Raw genomic sequence first — 13,021 nt, 5'->3', positions numbered from 1 at the left:
TCAGTCTCTCCTCTTCCTCATGCTCTCCTTCACACTCTCTCCCTTGCACCCTCCTCCCTCTCACTCTCCCCCCCTTCTCTCACCCTTGCCCTCTACCCCCTTGCTGGCACTCTATGCCCTACTCAAAGCTCCCCTGCCCTCTCCCTGCCTTCTTGTGCCCTATTCTCCCCCTGGCCCTCCCCGGCTCACCCTCCCACTACTCACTCTCCATTACACATCCTCTCACACCTTTGCTTTCACACCCTCGCCCTCACTCTAATGTACCCCCCTTGCCCACCTTCCCATCTGAGCGTGGCTGAACTAGGCTATCTCAAAACCTGTTTCCATATAACGCCGGCTCTGCGTGTTGAAACAGAAGCTTTCACTGAAACAAAGGTACACGGAGTGTCCCAGGATGAATATATTCACCGTCAGACTTCGGATTCAGCTCCATTGTGAAAGAAAACTTTTGTTCTGCATTTAAGATGACTAGTTTTATTCTGGCCTTAAAACACCAATGATGCAGCTCAAGGGAGGATATATATAGATGCTGACATCTCCACACATGGTAGATATGGTAGTGTTTATCCACTTCCAGCACTTTTTTGGGATGATACTGAATGGAGACGTAAAAGCTACAACTATCTCCATATTTATATGATGGAAATACAATAAGCAAGAACTTCACAATATTTATCTGTAGTGTATTATCCCATTTCTTCATAAATGAAGAAATAAACCAAAAGTCACAATACATTTTGAGAAGTGAAAAAAACATGAGCAGAATATTAAAGATGAATACCTCATTCATGCTGTCCCACAAGTCATCACTCTGGGCAGACCTGTAGTCATGATTATGCAAGTATACCCCAATGCCAGCTTGGAAAACATCCTCTGTGAGATAGTTCTTCAGCATCAACAGAAGTGAAGCCCCCTACAGTGGAGAAAAAAGAAAACATGCTGGTAAATTAAAAGGTACAGAACTTGTTGAGCATATACATATTGTACCTCTTTCATACTACAATAGTAAGTCAGAAGGTGGCAGATTTTATCCCATTTTTTTTTAAATTTTAACCAAAATTGATTTGATCAGAATAATTACCTTTAACAGGCAGTTGCTTTGGAAAAGTATTTTTAAACTTAGAGGACAAACATAAACTTCAAATATGATTACAAAAAGAACTAATATTGAATTTTTTCCCTAGTTACTTTGGAAAAAAAAAAAATTGAATATCTCAAAGACTCCAAATACAGTTATAAAACAGGCTAATAATGCTTGAATTCCCATCCCCTCCCAGTTATCATCATCTAAAAAATATTGCATTCTAATTGGTAAGTCTCTGCTGGCTGATTTATTTCATTAGCAATACTCTTCTTTATGATACAGAACTGCACTTGTGAGACGGTTTTGACAATTATATGACTTGCACCTACACTGAACAACTCAGCTAAGTTTAGTTCCAGTTTTGAAGTGGACAGGAATGCAGACAGAATGTTGGTTTTTGTTGTTGTAGACATGGCTCAAATAGCTTAAAAGCTACATTTCTATTTCCACAGAAATGTTCTTACATCACAGCCATGAGTAAATAAGTTACCTGAGGATTTGCATACTGTACACCTGCAGATATACCTGCAGTTGAGCAGGCATATCACAAGAAGATAAAGGTACACCTTAAGTTTTTCATAATATTTTAAAGAAAGGATCAAGAAAACATTGTAAGGTAGATTTTCATGAGAGCATGTATGGTTCTCATACATTCTGAACTCTAGATTGGAAATTTAAGTAACATCTTGCCTGAAACTGAAAGTTGCCTGAACTCTGATAATTTAATTATTCACTAAACTGCAGGAATACCCCTTACTATAGGTTTTGAGAACATGGTCATTATTTCCTCTCTTGCATGAATCCAGACTTAATCTATAGCTCTACTTCTTTTTCTTTCTGTCAAAGATAACCAAACACACTGTTGTTGTAGTTGGATTGTTCTCCCACCACGATGGGTTATTGACAGCCTGTAAAACTAGAAGGCTGAAATAATTTTGTAGAACACTTGCTATTTCAGATGGTAAAATGCAGAGGCCACATATTCACCTGTGTCAGTTTATGGTACAGCAAAATAAAGCTGTATAATTCAGTTAACAGTCACCCTATTGGCTAATAAGAAGCATGTTACAAATGCCTTCCCACTCAAATTGCCAAGGGCACTAGCTAAGATACGGGGCAAAGAGTAGTGGAAACAAACACTGTGTGAATGTAGCAAGAACTATGCAATGAAAGCCTCAGAAACAAAGATAACAGCAATGAAAAACCTGTTTCTGGCAATGCAAGGGCTACACTTCTCTTGTTTAACTCCTAAACTCCAAGATATAGGTTGCTATGTCTCCATGAAGAAGGCGCACACTTGCTAGTAGCAGTAAACCAATAAAATAATTGTCCGAATGTGTTTTACTAATGGACTGATACTCCAGCCTAGTCACTTTGGGAATATTTCCATTAAAATCACAGTTTTGATCAGTGACAGCATTCTAATCACTGAAGTTACACAGCTACAGACATGATCATGAATGTTGTATAGCTTCCAGAAGAACACCAAAATGACAACTAATTGAGAGAGAAACTCTGAAGCCTGAAATATCTGCCATGCCTTTTGATATACAACTTCAGGACAGAAACCAAATTCACTTCACAACCATAGGAAGCTGAAAATCACATCTCTGTTCTTGTAATTCAGCGAGCACAGACCAAAACAAACAGATGCACACCACTGTGGTTAAGACCATGTGGCATCTCAGAATGCTCAGGGATTACCAGACAACAGGTTGACCAGCTAAGGAAGCAGAGAAGACAAACCAAGACAGTTTTGGGAGGTGCTTTTCACTAAGCAGAGACAGATGCAGCATTTCACAATTTTCTAATGAGCACTATCTGGTTTCTTATTAGATGAGACTACAACCATAGTGTTGAAAAAATGACAGCTAATCCAAAAAGAAATAAAAGGCTTTCCTCCCATACTACCAAACAAGGCGTACCTGACATCTAAACCTGAGGCAAAGTAAAACTTTGTCAAATACAGCTATTTACTTTCCCATGAATCACTAACTGAGGCACTGTGAAGTTAAAAAAAAAAAAAAAACACACAACAAAAAAACACAAAACAAAAAACACAAAGCAAACCTATCACTCACTACAGATTAGAAACAGATATAATTAGTTGTAGACAACCAGGATGTCCTACAGAATCATCTTACATTCCAGCATGTAAGCCTCCACTCAGAAGGTCTCTAAAATAACATTTTCAAAAAGCAGAGTAATAAATAAAGATGGGAGAGGGTAGTAAGTGCCTTTTTCTTACTCTTTTCTTAAGATCCTGTGATATTGTTAGTCTATCACAAACAGAATACATAATCAGCTGGACATTTGTTTCACCCATCAGGTCCCTTCTTACATCTTCACGAATATTTTACTTTGTGACTTCGTGCTGAACCATGCACCAAACAGAAGCAAGTAAAGACATAAATGCATGTACATACATTTTTTTCATGAATTTAAAGCTATGTAGATGCTCAGATAAACACTTCTGAAAGGTCCTAGGTGTACTCCCAAACAACTGCCAGCACATGCCTACTTACTCTTGATCCCACATTCATTTTTACAATAGCTAATACATCACTTTCTGATTATGTTGAAATATTTTTGAAGTTACCTTGATGTAAGAAAGTGTATCAAACATTTCTTCAATTTGCTCTGAAGACTGAACAGCAGAAGAGACTGGATGTGAAGAATTCATGGAATCCTTCATCATAGCCTTGAATATTAGATTTAGGAAATCTTCATCCTACAAGACAAACATCTGTGTCTGAGAAGGTAGAACATACAAATGTTTGAGAAGCAAGAACATACGTGGCAAGCAGAACAGTAAAACTAATCTTTGCCTTGCTCTTCCCATTAGTCTGAAACACCATTGCTCGCCTTCTTGCCAATGGAGGCAGAAGAATTTTCAGGGTAGTATTCATGATACTTAATCTTTTCCTTCTAGATTTCAGTCAATGCCCAAAGTCTAATAAAATTACTGACTATAATGATGCTCATGTGCATGTAAACAGCATCTTATCTAGCAATCCCAGTACCAAAGCTTCTTCCTTCTTTCCTTCTTAATGAAGGATATAGGTATTTAATACATTGTTACCATGAAGCAACAACCCTCAACAATTAAACATTTAAACTATTTTTAAAGAAGCTGATTGTATTCCTATTTATTTAATTTCACTGAGATTTAACCAAGCAATTCTCTATAAAGTTTCCATACAGCAGGAGTGAATCTTAATGGGTTACAGAAAATGAAGGAAAGGCCCGTTTTACAAGACAATCAAGAAATCCTTTGAAGTTGAAAACTTAAAGCTATTCATTTTGAATGCAGTCATTTGGATTGATTTTTTGTGTTCAACAAAACATTTTTTGGCACCACCAAGTGGTGAAACAAGATGTAGGTGAATGTACCTTGTCAGGCACCTATCAGAGCAAAGTACTGAAATGGAGGTGTGTTCTTGTTAGAATACCAGGCTAGCTTGTTGTCCTCCTCTCACCACACATGCCCAACGAGCAGGACAACTTTGCAAACATACTTTCAGTGAGATTCAAACTCAAAAAACAAATGAAAAAACTTAACACCTAGTTCCAAAAAAAAAATCTCTACTGAACCAAGTTTGCAACGCAAGTTTCTTAATGCAGTAAAAGAAGGGTGAATTAAATACTCAGAATTCACATCCAGCTAGGATGCTGTGGACACAATCCAGCAAGTAGGAAACTGTCAGTACCAGTCAGGCTTTTAATCCCATGACTAACACAAATCACGTAAGCACTCCTTGAAGTGGAATCTGGAGCACTGCTATCTCCTTTCCTAGGAGATACTCTATCTAGGATGAAAAAGTGCTCTCTCTACTGCCTCCTCCATGTAGTTCCACCAGTCTTCCCTTCTTGGCCTGAATTCAGTGATAGGAATGCTTTACAAGAGGGGAATGATCAAGTTTAAATCCCTTATGTTTTCCAGAGCTTTCCAGAAGCCATAAAAGCTGAGTGAGTTTTTAAACCAACACTAGGTTATACCAAAAAGCTTCATTCTCTCTCCTTCAGACACGTCTGTAGAGAGAAGTGCCTGTTGGAGCAGTGCTTTGTACAACATATGAGGTGTAATTCCACACTATCAGCATCCACTGGGTCAGACCATAACATACTTTGAAATCCAGTCCCTGACTCGTGAATCCCAAATTGACTCAGACACAATTACCATAATGATAGAAAGACAAAAGTGACTCCAGGCATATTTAGTAACCTAAAGCCCTGGTGATGCCTAAGGCGACAGGAGAAAGGAGAGAAAGAAAACCTTGGTCAACCACACACCTGGACTTCCAGTGTAAATTTTCAGTTTTAACCTATATATAACACAAAGACTGCATTTACACTATCACCAAAGTTCAAAAAAAAACAAAAAACTCACTCAAACAAACAAATGAAAACCTACTTCCAATATAACGAAAGGCCCTATGAAGGAGAGGTATAATATAAAAGAAAGAGAGATGAGTGGTACTCAAAGTGGACTTCTCATATGAGTTTATAAATACCAATCCTTTATGGTCAACATTAAAAAGCAGATCTTAATGACGGTACAGCAAGTCTAGTTAAAGAAAACACTTACTGAATGTAATTCTGGAAAAACCTCCTCCATTGCAAAGTACTCCATGAAAGTGGCAAATCCCTCGTTCAGCCAGAGATCATTCCACCATTCCATGGTTACTAGATTGCCAAACCACTACGAAAGACAAAAAAAGAGTTATTTTTCTGAAATAAATCAAAGGATTACAGTGACACTCCATTCATCCTCAGCTCTATTTCGTGACAAAAACAAATTTACTCAAAACCACAGTAATGCTTTTGCACGAACAACTCTGTAATTAGACAGTGACAAAATTGCACCCTGCCTGTTGCATTGGAGAAAATACTCTCACAGGTATTCTGAAAAGATATAATGCACAACCTAGTAGCAGTGGGGGCAGAGGTGAATTTAATAAACAGGATTGCATTCAAAAGCAAACAAACAAAAAATAAAACAGAAACAAATAATGACCTCCCCAATCTAGTAATACCTGATGGGCAAGCTCATGAGCTATCACTGCAGTTATTAGCTTTTTATCCCTTGCTGAAGAAGTTTTACTGTCATACAACAGCGTTGTTTCCCGGAAGGTGACCAAGCCCCAGTTTTCCATTGCACCAGACTGAAAATCAGGAATTGCTACCAGATCTGGAAAAGATTTGAAAGAAGCTATTGAAAACAGCTAGTTAAAGAGGTTCCATATTTCAAGTCTATCTATTTTATTACGTAACCCATGAAAAAAACTCATTATTTAAATCCTGTGGTGTGGGCATGGAGTCACATTTCAAGCACAAAAGCCTCATGGATTTATAGCCATGTTTCTCTAGCAGTATTCTTATGCAAACAACTTAAAGCACTACATACTGCCTTTAGATTTTGCACGCACATCAGCAACCAGGAAATGCAGCTGCCACTACTGAAGGTGGCATGTTAGATGACTGCATTTAATAACCTTTCCAGTCACAGTAATAAACATTTAGTGGATTTTGAAAATAATGTTTGGGAAACCTTATTTCAGAGATGTTTTATTTCATCTTACTTATTTACTTATTTAAAAGACACCTGAGAAGATTCAAAGTTCCTCTGCATTTCTCAGAATTTATCAGGTTTCTTTTTGTGTTTAAAAAAAGAAGTTCAAAAGAACTTACCTAATTTTTCAAGAGGGTAATTTATTAAAAAGTACTTTTGATAAAATTCCAGAAGTTTCACTGTCGTGTTTAGAGCATACTCTACTTGGTTTATATGCTGTGGTATGGCATAGACGGATACCTAGTCAGAACAGAGAAGAGAACAGACTTTGAAACTTACAGCTACAAAACCTTTAGAAGCGGCTATATCATAAAAATAGCTTTGATTAGATTACAGGTTCATCCACATTTAGATGCATACACAAACACAAGAGACAGTCTTACAGTCTGGAAGTCTTCTTACAGTCTCCCTTGGACTATTAGACACTCCTGGCAAGCAAATAACTCACTAGCCAGACTCTACCCTGCGTTGCTATGATCATTTTCAGACTTTACCATTAAGCTAGTAAATACTATACATTGCTAGTCTCTTTCTGTCTGGTGCCTTCTAAAGCTCTGCTAGATTTCCTTAGTTTTGCTAAACCTTGCAAGGTAAGAATAAAGGAGAAGCATGGTGAAGAACCATTCTCCCTCAGACAGAACACATCATTCACTCTTTTTCTCTTCTCCTATATGCTTTGCTCTGCTACTAAATACTTCTATGATACCAATAACCCATGCAAATGGCACACATTGCATAAATTGCTCATTTACTCTACAGTCCGTATCCATAAAAAAAAATAAAAAACTGACTGCTTGAAAGGCACAAGGTTTTTTTTATCTTTTTTTATTTTTTATTTTTTCCATAACGTATTTGCTGCTTTACTTGAACACACATGACAAAGTCTATTGCTATGTAAATAGTATGTTTGCTTCCCTTGGGAACAGTACTGTTTCCATACATATTTTGAACAATTCTTAGTTCCCTGACATTAATCCCTCACAGATCAAGTATTAAAAGCAAATGTTTAAAGCTTCCAGTTATGAAAGCTCTTAGGGATTTTAGATTTTGTGAATTTCTGCTACTAAAAAGCCCTGATGTTGAGTCCCACACTGTAGAAGTCTTCTCAGTCTGGTATAAGCCCTGAAATCAATCCAACCTACAGCATATAGTTATTGCCGAAGATGAGCATAATACTGTACCTACGATAAATATTAAAAAATACAAGAAAATATATAAATAAATGGGGTGGGGGTTCATGGAGGGAGTCACTAGGTCTTGCAGAAAGTTTGTGTTTGCTCATTGGTTTGTGGATTTTTTTTAATGGTTTTGTTTTCTTTGGCTGCACTGGGAAAGGGTGAGAGGGACTTACAAGAGGAATAAACGTACCAGACTCCCATTAGTTTCTCTGCTGATGTTTTTCAAGTCGGCAACAACAAAGGCTACCAGGTAGGTGCTCATCTTCAAACTCACAGAAAATTCATCTTGGACAATTCCATTTGTCACAGGAGTAGTGGCTTTCTGCAGGTAAAGGAAAGTGTTACTAATGCAGACAACAGAACACTAAAGCATGCAAGAAATCAGTGTTAAATTAAAGAATTATTGCAGAAATGGCTAGGAACAGTTTATAAGCAAACATGAAGAATAAATCTATTTTTTGATTAGGTTTCAGTAGAACAGCTAAGACCCACAATCTATCCATGGTGTAACAAAGCTTGAGGAGACATGGAACATTTAAGCTTATATAAACCAAAACTACTTATCAAGCTTTTAATATGCAGTATTACCAGACAACCACATTGTTGGAAACACCCTCTATCTCATTTAATTCATACTTAAAATCCCCAATATAATCCAAAATCAACAGCAAGATTAGCATTAATCCACGAGAGCTTTAGGCTGTAGGCACAGTTCAGAATAGCCTGAAAATACAGGCACTGCATAAATTAAGTATTTGTCTCTAGCCAGACACCTCTTCAAAAACAGGAACTAAACATACTAAATAAACAAACAACAAAAAACATAGCATGACTCCTCTTTTGCCTAACCCCTACCAACTGGGAAAAATTTCATTTTAAAAAGTTAAGGAAACCTAATGTCTCATTCACTTTAAAGCACAACCATATCCATTTTAAACACAGTCAAACATAACTGCCCACTCATTCTTCTGAAGAATGACACCATGGTGTATCTTAAGAATACTTCTTAAGAACACAGAAGTTTTTCTTAATATTAGTCCTGGAAAGGCAAGCTTTACTCTTCGAAGTACTTCTTTGTATAGTCCTTCACAAAGAAATTACATAAAGACAACACCTAAATGTACAAAATCACTAATGCAGAATAATAAAGGTTTGGAGACAGTGACAGTAGTACATATGTCTTCTGAAACTTCATAAAAATGTTTGTTTCCAGAAACTACGGGCATTTAAAAAAAAAATCATCAATAACTCTAGCAAATTAACTGCCAGCCTGAAATGTTTAATCCTGAGCAGAGCAATACAATCATCTTGTCTGGCCACCATGTACGAACAGAATTTCCTTCTTGTATGTCTTCAAAACATTCATAAATTTGTCTTTACTACAGCTTCATTATCATAAAACGTGATACTTGTACTTCAGGTGACAAAGCATCTGCTGTGGCTGCAAATAAACTGTTTCAAGTCAGTTATCCTTATTAAAAAATAAAAATAAAAAAATAAATTCACAAAACACAAGCCCCAAACTCATACGGTTTGTCTAGCTTGAATGTGTGTCAGCCATTAAATATTGCCATATTAGCTGTGCACACACTAGTTGAGAAATCCTGCTTCTGAGATCTCCTGCTCATGTAAGTATTTATAGAAATTGACGAAGCTCACCCTTTAACATTCTCCTGGATAGAGTAAAGAATCTGATCTTAATTGTCTCCATCCAGTACAGCCTGTTCCCAAGACGTGCAGTTATTACAGGAGAAATTGCAGTTATTTATTTTTCCTAACAGAGGTTTGTTTAAGTGTTTATTTTCAGAAGAGGGCCTATCCTAGTAATGATCTCACCAACGGAATATGTTTTATGCAACAAGATACCCTTATCCACTTTTGGTATTTCTTTCTTTATGCATACACAAATCAGCTCGCTAGCCTGAAGTGTTGCACTGGGATACCATGCTACCTAACAGAATATATTCAGGCTAAGCCTGAAATGCCACAGTTCAGCATGTGCTAGAGCACTTGGAAGATCAGGGACAAAAAGCATGCCAATAAAAAGAAGATTTGCATATAAAAGTTAGTACTGCTACAAGAGAATTCACTGATGCCAGGAACATTCTTGAGGTAACATACTTTTCCAGTATATATTGAAATAAAGATTTTACTGTAATTCACAAGCATGAGAGAGCAAGTTTTCCTAACAAATTACAAAACCCAAAGGGACCACTTCTAAACCCACCAACTGCATGTTTAGTTATCATGTAACAACAAATGAGGAAATACACAGCATCGAGTTATCAGAGTATCAAGTTGAGGAAAGAGGAAACAAAACAAAAGAAAAAATATTGTTTGTAGTATAAACACAAATTAGTAATTCTTCTAGAGATACTGCTCATTAGCAAAACTGTCAATTCACTTGCTCTGTGTGTTCTCATACCTTATTGGTAAATTCTAATTAAATCTGACTTGTCTGTTTGACATGAGAACTCGCATTTGGTTCTCAACACTAAACATACAACTTCACTGCTGTTAATGCCTTTCTTTGATATTGTCTTTGTTTCACATAAGGATGCATTCTCAGATCTTCATCACAAAAAAAGTGGAATAACCGTATTTTAAAATAGAGATGGAAACAACAGAAAATGCAAATGATACTTTTTGAAATGTGTTTTCTCCTGTGCTCTTAAAACATTCTCACTATAACAAGCTCAGTAATTGGTACAGAAGAAAAAAAGAGTAGATAAAATATTAAAGAAAATAGATAAAAAATAGAGAAGTGGACTAAAAAGCAGAGAACCAGATGATGGAAAAAGAATCCCTGACAAGATGGGAGAGAAGGAGAATTCTTAGCTTGAAAGGACAGGATCTTCTGTCTATAGCACTCATAGGTAGTTGAATAGATGTAGTATTCAAGGCAGAAGCAGCAGCAGCAGATTTGAAGGTAACTCAAGTGGTATGTCAAACATGAGCAGTAATCAAAATACCAAAAAGATGCAAGAGACACATATTCAGAAGGGAATTTAAGATGCAGGAGTGCCATAAAAATTACTTGAGGAATGACTATGTAAATCACAATGCTGGGAACAAGGCAAGGAACACACATTTTCTATGCAGTACAGAAACTGCTGAGTGTGTAGTACAAGCAATCAACAGGGAAAATCTGTAGTATCTATCTTTAAGATGATACAAATGTGCAATTCCAACCCATTTTTCACTGCAAGTAGGAATAAAAGGACACATTTCCCTAACCTCCGTTTTTCAAAAGGTTTCCTACCTCCTTGAAAAGTGAGCAGTGCAATGAATATGACACTGTGGCAAGAAAGGCTAGGAACTTAAATGTAAATGTGTCCTGAAGTAAGGAGGACGAAAAAAGATGCAGTAATGATCTAACTGTAAAAGCACCTCATCAGTATGTTTTCTCCATGTGGATGATAACTTGTGGCACACACACACAGAAAGAGCTACCAACTGCTTAATAGCGCTTGGAGCTGAGCAGAAATAAATGAGGTGGGGTAGGACTCCCTCCTCAGTGCAAAATGCCACAGGCGCATACCTAACTGGACTGGCAATGCAAGGCAGACGTTATGGAAAGATGCAAGGTGAAAGCACATAACTGTCGTTCTTTCCAGATTTAAATTGTATGTCTTAAGGTGTGGGAGTCTGACTAATTAGAGGAAGATCCTCTGACAAAAAGCAATAACTCACTAAACAGGAAATACCGACTTGCGTTTTCAGGCATATTAGTTGGTTCAGTTGAACTCAAAAGTCACAAGTCTTGGCAACACAGAGCTTCAGCTACAAGAAGCTTGTCTGCTGGCTCTCTCAGGAAGGTAGAAAAGCCTGCTAATACACACTGATGCTTACTGTTGACTGCATCAAGTGACCCATTTGCCTAATCTAGAAGAAAACAGTTTGAACTTTCGCAGCCTTGCCCAATGCCACAAACAAATGCAGTAGTTCCCAGATGACTTCTTCCTGCACAAACAATGTTGCACAAACACCTTGCACAAAACACATGAAATTTAAGTGAAGTCAGAAAAGAAAGGGAAGTCGATGAAGCAGCTAGATTAAATGACAAAATAAAGTATTTACTGAAGAAAGCAGGATGGAGGTGCTGCACAGACACATTTTGAGAGAAAAGCAAGGGAAGTAAGCATGCCTTCTGTTACAGTGAGGGCCCTTGCTTTCCCTTCTGGAGAAATCTAATATCAACCACAACTGGCACAACTAGACAGCAGACCAGTAATTCCTTTCATATTTCCAAAGAGGAATTAAAGATTACTGAATAGGGGAAGTTTCCAAAACGAAGCAAAAAGTCAAGCAAATAAGTAAATGTTAAAGGAGAACACAGAACTCGAAGACAGACAAACTAAAATAGTAGCACCCAGCAATCCCGCAAAATACCATGCGTGATCTTGAATTATCCCCAACCATTTTCCTTAGATACCTAACCAATATGACAGCGAAGCACAGTTAATCATTATTTTTCCTCCATTTCATTTGCCAGTCATTACCACTCAAGAAGGCAACCAAGTCACTTGATACCACAGGTAAACCAGATAATTCTGAGAGATGAAAACTGTCACATTACAGAGATGATAACTCTGGGAGTTACTGAAAAACGCTTTAAAGACAATGCAGTCATTGGTCATAGCCAGCACTGGTTCACGGGAGTCCTGCTTAACTAACTTAATTCCTTTTTACCATGAAGTTACCCATCTAGTTGACCACAGGAAGAGAGTACATGTGATTTTGGGGGGATTTTAACAAAGCTTTTGATGCTGTCTGTCACAGCATCCTTCTGGACACAATGTCCAACATACAGCTAGATAAATACATGATATGATACATAAAAAACTGGCTGACTAGTTAGGGTCAAAGAATTATAGTAAATAGGGTTCACACCTGGATGGAGTTCAGTCACTAGCAGGGTCCTCAGGACTCCACTCTGGGTACAGTTCTCTTAAATGTTTTCCTTAATGACTTGGATGAAGAACTTGAAGGTATATTTAAGCAATTTTAAAGGTGAAAATCAACTGGGAGGAGCAGTTGACTCCCTCCAGAGTGGAGAGGCCTGACAGAGAGATCTTAACAAATTAGAAAGCTGGGCAGCCACCAACAACATGAAATTTAACAAGAATCAGTGTTGGATGCTGCACCTGGGACAGGGCTATCCTGGATATACACACATAATAGGGA

General features: G+C 37.5%; 1 protein-coding gene across 3 annotated transcripts in view; it reads right to left on the bottom strand.

Annotated features, from left to right (window-relative positions):
* LNPEP (leucyl and cystinyl aminopeptidase) overlaps positions 1-13,021 on the bottom strand; it is a 61,903-nt gene that overhangs the window by 18,403 nt on the left and 30,479 nt on the right. For all 3 annotated transcript variants that reach the window (XM_038170913.2, XM_027446142.3, XM_038170914.2), the window contains 6 exons: positions 8,025-8,156; positions 6,776-6,896; positions 6,121-6,275; positions 5,673-5,786; positions 3,684-3,815; positions 782-913 (listed from right to left, as the gene is read on the bottom strand). In XM_038170913.2, coding sequence (XP_038026841.2) covers positions 782-913; positions 3,684-3,815; positions 5,673-5,786; positions 6,121-6,275; positions 6,776-6,896; positions 8,025-8,156 — 786 coding nt within the window. The remainder of the gene's footprint in view (positions 1-781; positions 914-3,683; positions 3,816-5,672; positions 5,787-6,120; positions 6,276-6,775; positions 6,897-8,024; positions 8,157-13,021) is intronic.

Source organism: Anas platyrhynchos, chromosome Z (genome assembly GCF_047663525.1).
Source record: "Anas platyrhynchos isolate ZD024472 breed Pekin duck chromosome Z, IASCAAS_PekinDuck_T2T, whole genome shotgun sequence".
Lineage (NCBI taxonomy): Eukaryota > Metazoa > Chordata > Aves > Anseriformes > Anatidae > Anas > Anas platyrhynchos.
This window is presented reverse-complemented; position numbering and strand designations above follow the sequence as displayed.